This window comes from Priapulus caudatus, unplaced genomic scaffold, assembly GCF_000485595.1.
Source record: "Priapulus caudatus unplaced genomic scaffold, Priapulus_caudatus-5.0.1 Scaffold503, whole genome shotgun sequence".
NCBI classification, from domain to species: Eukaryota; Metazoa; Priapulida; class Priapulimorpha; order Priapulimorphida; family Priapulidae; genus Priapulus; species Priapulus caudatus.
Window position 1 is genome coordinate 164,752 of NW_014577564.1, and position 9,643 is coordinate 174,394.

At 41.0% G+C, this 9,643-nt stretch overlaps 1 protein-coding gene across 2 annotated transcripts in view; it reads left to right on the forward strand.

Moving 5' to 3' along the window:
* The first annotated feature begins 6,472 nt into the window (after window positions 1–6,472).
* Window positions 6,473–9,643, forward strand: part of LOC106811092 (Y+L amino acid transporter 2-like) — a 9,790-nt gene continuing 6,619 nt past the window's right edge. For both annotated transcript variants that reach the window (XM_014814622.1, XM_014814623.1), the window contains exons 1-3: window positions 6,473–7,020; window positions 8,207–8,438; window positions 8,961–9,005. In XM_014814622.1, coding sequence (XP_014670108.1) covers window positions 6,540–7,020; window positions 8,207–8,438; window positions 8,961–9,005 — 758 coding nt within the window. In that variant the 5' untranslated portion in view covers window positions 6,473–6,539. The remainder of the gene's footprint in view (window positions 7,021–8,206; window positions 8,439–8,960; window positions 9,006–9,643) is intronic.

A 9,643-nucleotide genomic window follows, 5' to 3' on the forward strand; every position in this document is an offset into this window, starting at 1 on the left:
GGCGCAGCGGGGGGGGGGCGGTCGTTTCCCCTATTTCATTTGCAGAAAAGGAAAGAGGAAGAAGAACAAAGCAAAAAGAAAACGAAAAAAAAGAAAAGAAAAAGAAAAGAAAAAGGGAAAGGATAGGAGAAGAAGAGAAAAGAAAAAGAAACATCTTGCAAAATGTCTTTGAAATGATGGGTGGGCGTGGCCCCCCCCCCATTATTTGCCAGAAGGGTTAAAGAAGAAGAAGATCCTTGCCAAATTAATAGGGCGGATCGCCTCAAAAACATTCGAGTGAATTGTAGCCTACAAGGCTGGCACCCACTTTCTCGAAAAATCGAAAATTAGAGTCCGAATTTTAATCCATATAAAACCTTGCTGCTTAATTTTGATAATCGATGTTTTCTGTTATTTCCTTTGGGGATCCAAAGGTTGCCGTGACCATTCATTTGTTCGATGATGCTGTTTCCGGCGCGAAAGGCCGTTAGGCACACTTTTGAGGTGTTAACACTTATAAAATTATAATTACAACATTCAGACTCACCTCTAATAATACTCTTACATGCTATCTTATTTTTTACCTCCGCCCACGGAGTTGAGGGGGGTTAGTATGATCGGGTCTGTGCGTTTTTGCCGGTTGTACAAGTTAGCCGCGCGCGTGTTTGTGGCTTGTGTGTGTGTGTTGTGTGTGGTGAGTGTGTGTGTGTCGGTGTGTGTGGTGTGTGTGTGTGTGTGGTGTGTGGACTGTGTGTGTGTGTTGACCGCGCATCGATTTTACGCGAGTCGTCGAGCAGGAGCGAGCGTAGTCAATCAGTGACTTGGGGTATATCGTGGCGTATTCGTGTGTTCGTGAGTCGTTGGCCGGGCGTATGGCGTATTGTCTCACTGGCGGAGGTTGCTACTCTCCGCTGAGTTCCCTCTAGTTCTGAGTTTTAGTTGGTGTGTGTGTGTGTGTTGTGGTGTGTGTGTGTGTGTGTGTGTGTTGTGTGTGTGTGGTTGTGTGTGTATGTGCGGCGTGTGCGTGTGCTGTGCGTTCATCTCTCTCCGCGCGTCTGTTTTTCTCTCCTCTACATAAACAACAATTTATTGGTTCAGTGCTACAGCATAGATTTTTAAAGCAAATCACTGTTTCCCTTCCCCCCACAGTTCGGAGACCCTTTTTTAAACGGCTGTCCAAGTTTCATAGCATTGATTTTCAACGAATTCCTAGCTAGTTCCGGCAGACCCCATTGCTTTCCCCATAGCTCCCCCATAGCCGGTTCTCGCGATGCCTACCGACCATATCAACAAATCATTAGCTTCAGAGACCACCATGTTTCAGGTCTGAGTTAGTTTACAGAGCCCCCGCCCATTTTTTAACTTGTGGCAGTCACATACAAGATACACTTACCATATGTGAGGTGAGTGCCCCCACCCCGGTGTTTCATTCCCTTGCGTTATATGTTTGCCCTCCCTGGTTCCCTGCCACAATTTTTGTCATGCAATTTGATGGCTTTGATTAGCTAAAACTCTGGAGAGCTCTCGCCGGACGCTGCAGGGCCTCTGCCCTGGGACCCCGCCGGAGCCACTAGCGCGGGCCCCTGGGCCGCGATCTCATCAACGCTTACGCAACGCTGCTATTGCGCGTACACAGAGTTTCTACGAAGTACGTTACCGCAAGCTCGTAGGTGCAGATTCACTCAACAGCGCGCGTTAGCACTTGCGTAACGCAAATGTTGATGAATTTCCGCGTGTAAATCCATCATACGGCCATCGCTAGCTGCTGGCTGTTGAGCGGGCAGTGCCTTAGCATAAACCATCACACTGCTGCGACACATTACCATAGGAACCAAACACTGACGCCCTCTTGTATGTAAACGCTTATGGCCTTAGCTGTCTACAGGAGTGCTGGGGCGATGTTGATAGTTGTCCTTATCTTCGTTTTGTATTGATTGCGGTTCAACCCTCGATGAAGCAGCGACACGTACACGTGCTTGTGGCGTGCGTACGTACCACGGCGTGCCGTGTCCGTGCGTGTGTCGTACACGTTACGTGCTTGCGTACGTACAACTGGCGTGACTGGTTGCGTGCGATGTGCACGTTACACGTGAGATGGTACGTACACGATGCGTATAGCTAGTGTACTGCACGTACACGTGCGGTGTGCGCTGTGCACGGTACTGACGTACCGTGCTTGCGCTCACTGTAGGCAACCGCGGCGCTGTGCGGCGTGCGTGATGGCGCCACGCTTACACGTTTGCGTGTGTGGGTCGTACACTGTTTTGCTTGCTTGTGTGTGCACGATATCTAAGTGCGTGTCGTGCTGCACGTTATTTTAACACGGCTAAATACGAACTCGCTTTGCTAACGTAAACCCAATCTGCCTAGCTATTGAACCATTAAAACATAAGCCTGTCAAAGGCGCGCGCGCCTGTCTGTGTAGTTAGGGTATATTATTATTTATTTTTAGTTGAGTAGTTAATTTTATAATGTGTTTCTCAATATAAATACATTGACATGCTGCGGTATGCTGAGTAAAACCACCTGCCGGGAAAGTTATCAAGTGGTTTTACTGAGCTACCCCTCGTCAGGCTCGTGTAGAAAATACCCTGGCGTCGCCCCTGCTAGCACTGGATAGAGAAGATGCATCTCCGTGGCTGTAGCCTGAGGAAATAACCAGGGCCTCCCTGCCAAGGATAATTGTGTGGGGGTGCGCAGCATCTCACTAAACGTAGTCGATTATAGTAGGGCGGGACTCGGTCTTCCAAACAGCTCTAAAACGAGAAATTCATAGAGTTAAATCTAGCAATGCGCCTGCCTATAGTGTACCAAAAGAAATAATACATTGTCGAATCCATATATAATTTTATATGAAAAGCTGTGCTACATGGGCAAAGCCCAACCTATATAAAGAGTCTTTTGTTATACATCATGCACCATTAACCTTCGAAATAAAAACTCTGTCATCGCAAGCTCATAGCAAGAAATATTTTCGGTATCATCGCGCTTAATTGGGCCTTGGCTATGGAATAAACTACCCACAACATCTGTCAGGCTACAGACCTCAAACCCTGAGGCTCCTAAGATCGTGGTCAGGTCCATCCTGCGGATGTGCGATGTGCCACTGAGCCCCCCCCCCATGTGATAAACTGGGCTGTGCTTCGATATGAATCATTAACCCAGCTGCTACTGTATTCTTCTCGCGACCTTCGCCATATGTCTGTTATTTGTAGCACTTTGCATCGAATCCTTATACATGTCTATATCTCTTCTTTGCATTTATTTCCTGCAATTGTTCTTAAACTTACATTATGCAGTCACGGTAACGACTCCATCACATGCCATATATGCTCCTTTTATCCACGTGTGTTGCACGCATATATGGTTGTTAACCACAGCAACGTATTTTCTCAGTAAAATTTTTCTTTTAATCGACTCGAAGTTTTGGCATCCTTTTGTGGTTATTGTTTTTATGTTTTAATATTCGCGTGTTTTCGTATGTGTACGTCAGTTGCCTTTACTAGTTGCTATGATTTATACGTTTAGTGTCGCCTTGTAAAATGTTATAATATAGTGTGCGTGATATAGTTTTACTAAAAGTACATACCCTGGGGCTAGGCTGCCCTGGTGTCGTCACGTGTCACTTGTTAAACTAGCATTAGAACTGTTTTTTTATTATTGAACTGACGGTGAGGCGCTTGCAAGCTCATATGATGATATATCGTTTACCAATGTACCGTCTTTAAATAAATAAAAATGAATAAATATGAATAAATAAAAATTTATACCCAGCACGTTTTTATTTTTTACAATTATAAGTGACTAAGTTTTTCAAACTTCCCCAAAACCTGTACTCTCTAGACTCTAGAAGAGTGCATGGGAGCAGCTTGTGCAGTGACCCGATATTTGCTCATCTAACTAACTAAAACATTATTAAATATTTTACTACATTTCTATAACCTTTATTTTTACGACAAATGCTTCTAAGACACATGTCCACAAAGATATGCTCAAACGATATTATAGACACTTAGTAGAAACGCAACTTGTTTTTCTAAATTCTTTTTTTTTTAAATATACGGCCCGTGAACAACGCCGTGTTACACTCACACGACGTATCCACAAAATATAACATAAATGAAACGAAACTGAGTGATGGGCGTTTCATTGATAACGAGGGAGTTGCTGTGCATCAATTCTTAGCGATACTTTATTACGAAACCCAGGATTTAGCTCTACCTGTATAGCTTTTCGCCCGGGAGCGAAGGTACGCACAGGTAGAGATAGCCTACCACGACTGCAAATAGAAGCATATATATATATATATATGCGGCGGCGTCTTTGATCTTTGCTGCCATGACACTCGTGGATACTCTCCGCTCAATCATCGTGCGGCGATTATCATGGTATACGCGATTGAGTTTTATATTTGCATTTTGTACTTATTTGTGTAAATTGGGCTCCAATACGCAATAGCGCTATAACAGAACAGTTGCACTGTTAATTTAAAATTTAAAATGGCAAAATAAAATTAACGTGTACTTGTGATTGATGCGAAATATGCTCAGGCCTGTATAGAGAGGCTATAATATAGGCGGCTGCATCCGGGTTCTGTACTTTTGATACATTTTCGTATTGACGGGTGTCGTAAAGACGTGGACGGCAACAGCAAGGTTGGTGCGGGCGCGTGTATCAATACTGATCGAGTTGAGACACACTATAAGAGTTCAGTTGCACTATGAATCCAACTCGACAAGACGATGTTATGGACTATGTTCGCAAGACGATCAAATCGAGACTTGCAGACTGGCAGAGAAAATCTTTGCAGACTTCATAAGTAAGTGACAAGAATTATGCCACAAAAGAAAAGCGCGTAGGTTCAGTGCACCACGTTACAGGTCAATCAACCCAACGGCATTTACTGCAAACTGCGTGTAAAGAAAAAAACAATTGACTCAACCGACATAATATTATTAACAGCACTGTCGTATTAACTGTACGACACTTCGTAGACCACAGTGACTTGCGCTGTTCGAATAATACAATTATAGTCAATAAATACGAATTATATTTACTAACATAGTTTTTAATGGTTATATAGTCTTTATCACCTAATAGTTCTACTTAGACGCTGTTCAAACCTCATCTACAACACGTAATGTCACCGCGCGCACCAGACTGTGCGAGGATACTGTAGAGATATAGACGAGTGCCAGACCTAACAATTAATTCCCGACATTCTCACCCGACATTTGTTCACCCCACATCCTCATCCGACAATTATTGCTCACCTCACATCTCATCCGACAATTGCTCACCGCACATTCTCACCCGACAATTGCTCACCCCACATCCTCACCGACAATTGCTCACCTCACATTCGACACCGATAATCTCAACCGTCATTCTCACGCGACAATTGGCTCATTCGATTTTGCTTCAACTGGCCGACATTTGCTAACCAACTTTCTTACGTACTCGAGTAATTTTATTAATCCAACTGCGCATTTAACATAGGGACGAATCCTTTAAAATTATATTATGTTATTGGCGGAATTGAGAAGATATAATATAGCCTACTGTTCGTGATCGCACGTGAAAAATGTCAAAATTATTCTGCCACTATTCGGTTACATAATACGTCTATCAGTTAAATTAACGGGTACACATACCCAATGGATTGGTCTCTTCGGTCATCTGCCCACCCATCAACCCACCTAGACTAAACTATGGATGCCTAAATGGTCATCATCGCTTCGCGATAGACGACGATCGACGGACCCACGAGTGGATTGCAATACCAAAGTCTACTGAATGTCAGTCTCGCTGTAATAGTGCACTAGCCCATCTTCCCAATTATTGTCCTGTATACAGTGACATAAATTACAAGGTTAGGCCTATATCTGTATTTCCGCGAGCCAAATATCTGTCAAAATTTAAGCTATTTTGTTGAAATTGGTAAATTTAAGTAGAGATCGCATACGTATACGAGTAGTTCGATACAAACTCTCTTGGTTATAAGGTATCCCGCCTCGTCGTCTCAATAAAGGCATATCTACCAGTAACCGTTATAACATTAGAAATGATAAATGTTAAACCCATCTGCAAAATTCTTTATATAATAATCTTGCAAAGGTAAAACGCCTCAATAAATTTTAAACAGAATTTGTACGTTTTTGCATTTTCCTAACGTTATATAGCTTACACAAGACACATTACATTTGCAATTATAAAACGATAATTTAAAGTAGTAGGTTAAAGTAAAGTTACGTTAAGTAAAGTTAAGTAAGCATAGATTATGCATTATCGTGCCTTGGTATATATGTGTAATCTATGGGCGTGCCTGAAGTAACGCTGGCATTCAGCCAAAATATACAATATTGCCATGTTGTACTCGCGGGGTGCACGAAACGCCGGTGACTCATTTCTATACAAAATTACTCACGGTGAAGATAGTCTACGGATAACGTAACCACATTGCCATGGATTTTGGACCGCACTGGTCGTGGTCTCTACTTGCGAAGCAAACTTGCTGGGTGCTTAGCGATCTACGCGACAAATAACAGAAAGCTATAGACATGGGTTTTACCGACAAGTTAACTTATAGGTGTCACGCTAAGAATATCAGCCCCGACGATGAGTCGGACAAGGTTTATATGCGGAAGGAGCTGACTCTTCTCCGTGCCATCGCACTGAGTGCGGGCTCCATCATTGGATCGGGAATATTTGTGTCTCCGAAAGGAGTCCTGATGCACGCCGGATCAGTGGGATTGTCGCTGATATTATGGGTCGCCTGCGGTATCTTCTCTGCGTTTGGGTCTCTATCGTACGCTGAGATCGGAGTAACCGTGCCAAAGTCTGGGGGAATTTACTCTTACATGCACGAAGCGTTTGGATCCTTGATTTCCTTCCTGTTTGTGTGGACAGAGTTGGTGCTCCGCCGGCCAACATCGCAGTGTATCGCCGCGTTAGCCACAGTCAAATACCTCTTGGAGCCAATATTCGTAGGCTGTGACGTCTCACCAGCAACAACTCGTCTCCTTGCTTTGTTTGTGCTCAGTAAGTGCATACTATACGCATCTTAATAGTAGGTATCAGTAAGTAAACTTGCGATGCATTCTTATTGCAACTTTTTGTGTATAGTGTATGCATGCAGAATGTTACCCAAATACGGACCCTAGTTCCTTCCATATGATAAAGCATCTTCCCAAATGTAAGTGCAACAAGTGAGTGAATATATTCTTCGCATGTGTTGCTAATGCGAATTTTACGGTCTGTAGGCCTCAGGCTTCGACATAATATACACGGCGAAATAATGAAGAAGGCCTAGAAACCCCACAATTAAGTGGCGTGACTAGGCTTGGTGTCACATGGTGCGGTAACTCATGGTGTCACCCCCATGGACCTCCTCCCGTACCAGACCATACAGAATCCTTAGTAATGTTTTTTGTACTGTTCTTTGTAATGTTACTCGTAAATCGTAATTCCCGTATATCACTGAATATAATGGCAATAGTAGTGACATAAACAACTATCAAAATTAAAATTACAATATCATACGCACCGCCGTAATGTATTTAAAATTACATAGTTTCATGTGGTTAAAATGAAAATTCGTCGAAAACACGTCAATAAAATTCGAAGTAAAAACGTTTAAGAAGTTAAAGAACTACATCAAAACTATGTTTATTTTAACATTAAACTTGACCGTTACATGAGATACAATAATGGATTAGGTTTGCCTAATCAATAACGGCCAAAATAATGTAGAAGTTGTAGGCAATTGCATATTGAAACGCACTCACAAATGAAATAATACCAAAACGAGCGCAGACGAAACCACATGATTCGAAGCGTCATTGTAATTGGGCAATAATAACAACTCTGACCGGAGCGCATTAGAAGGTTCAAAAGGTAAATTAACATAGAGTTTTAGCTTTGTAGGTATATTGATACAGTATATACATGTAAGCTGGGCGTACGGAAAATGTTTTTGTTATTATAGCTAACTACAGGGATATTTTTATTAAAAATAAAAATTTCTGTTGAAACACTGCACACAATTTTTATAGACAGTCATTTTGGCGTCACCAGCTCGGATCGTCAGAAGACAGTCATTCTGTTATATAATGTAACGAGTCTTTACACTTGGCACAAACCTACAGGTCAATGTACTATACAGTTAGGGTGCCATCATTCTAATCGCAATGAACCGAGATCGTAGCGATTTTTTGCTTTCATATAGTTACACTCACCGCCATCAACTGCTGGAGTGTGACCTGGGCAGCGCACATTCAGAACTGGATGTTTTATATCAAACTGGTGGCTCTTGGTGCCATTATCGTCATGGGGTTCGTCGAGATCATCAAACGCAAAGGCGATGTTCCAAATTTTGATTCTGCATTCGATGGTACTACATCGTCAGTTGGGGAGATAGGCCTTGCGATGTATTCTGGTCTCTTCGCATATGCCGGAGTGTAAGCCAATCTCACAATCCTTACACAGTTAATTATGATTTATAGGGAGTGCTTAATAGATTTAGATTTTAGAGAAATGATTTCATATAGGTTTTTAATATTACATAGCCAACTTTGTTTTAATGTCATTTGACCTCATAGTTAGTGATATATCTCACATGTACATTGTTATTATTCGAACATTTTATTGTTCAGTCGGTTGTGATATTGATGTGCTGCGCCTTTGATCATTTTATGAAAAAAGGCGCAATATAAATAAATATAATAATAATAATAATAATAATAATAATACTATAACGTTATGACCGTTCTTGTATAGTCAATACATATATAGATATCTAATACAGATATGAATTATGGGCCAGCGCCAGTCAGTAAAGTATACTATATCTACTGTAGTTGCGTTAAAATAATTTATAGAATAACCTATATATATATATATATATAAAATAAATAGAGTAAATAATACCAGTGTGAAATGGGTGAAGTTAAAACATATATCGTTACTGTGATTTCTTTCAGCGAAGCCATTAACTATAGTGCCGAAGAATTAAAAAATGTTAAAAGGTATTTATGATTTTTTTGAGCCAATTTACAGAGCAGCTGGTATATGTTACATACACTTAGAGCTCAGTAAACAGAAAACCCCCTATTCACAATTATAAGGTAATTTCTGATACAAACCAATAGTTAAGTGTTTTAAATTAAATGCGGATTTACCGACATTCTAGTTAATGTTTAAATTGACTACGTCACGACTACGTCATTTTCTATGGTAAAATTAGTAAAATTTTTGTTGCCATTTTTTTTACATTAAAAGTAAGAACTAACGGACTAAACGTATCGGCTCAAAATTCTACCTGATAAGACTCTGTTTCTCAACTAGTTTAAAAATCCAATAAACCTAGGACGATTTGATATTGTGTTCCTGCACATTAATTGCTTGCTATTGCGGCTATGTATGAGTCACCGAGTGTATAGTTCACATCGAAACAATATAGTAAAATAAGAAGTATAAATGCAGCAATTTAAACCATAAAAGTGAAACATAAATCACTTATGTTGTGAAAAAGGTGGAAAATTGTTTTTTTTTTTTACTATTTACGGTGACGTTAATCACTATTAACTCCTTTAAAGCCTATGCAACCCTCAAAAAATACGTTGTTGAATACTAGTAAATGTGTAGCTATGTTATTTTCAACTTA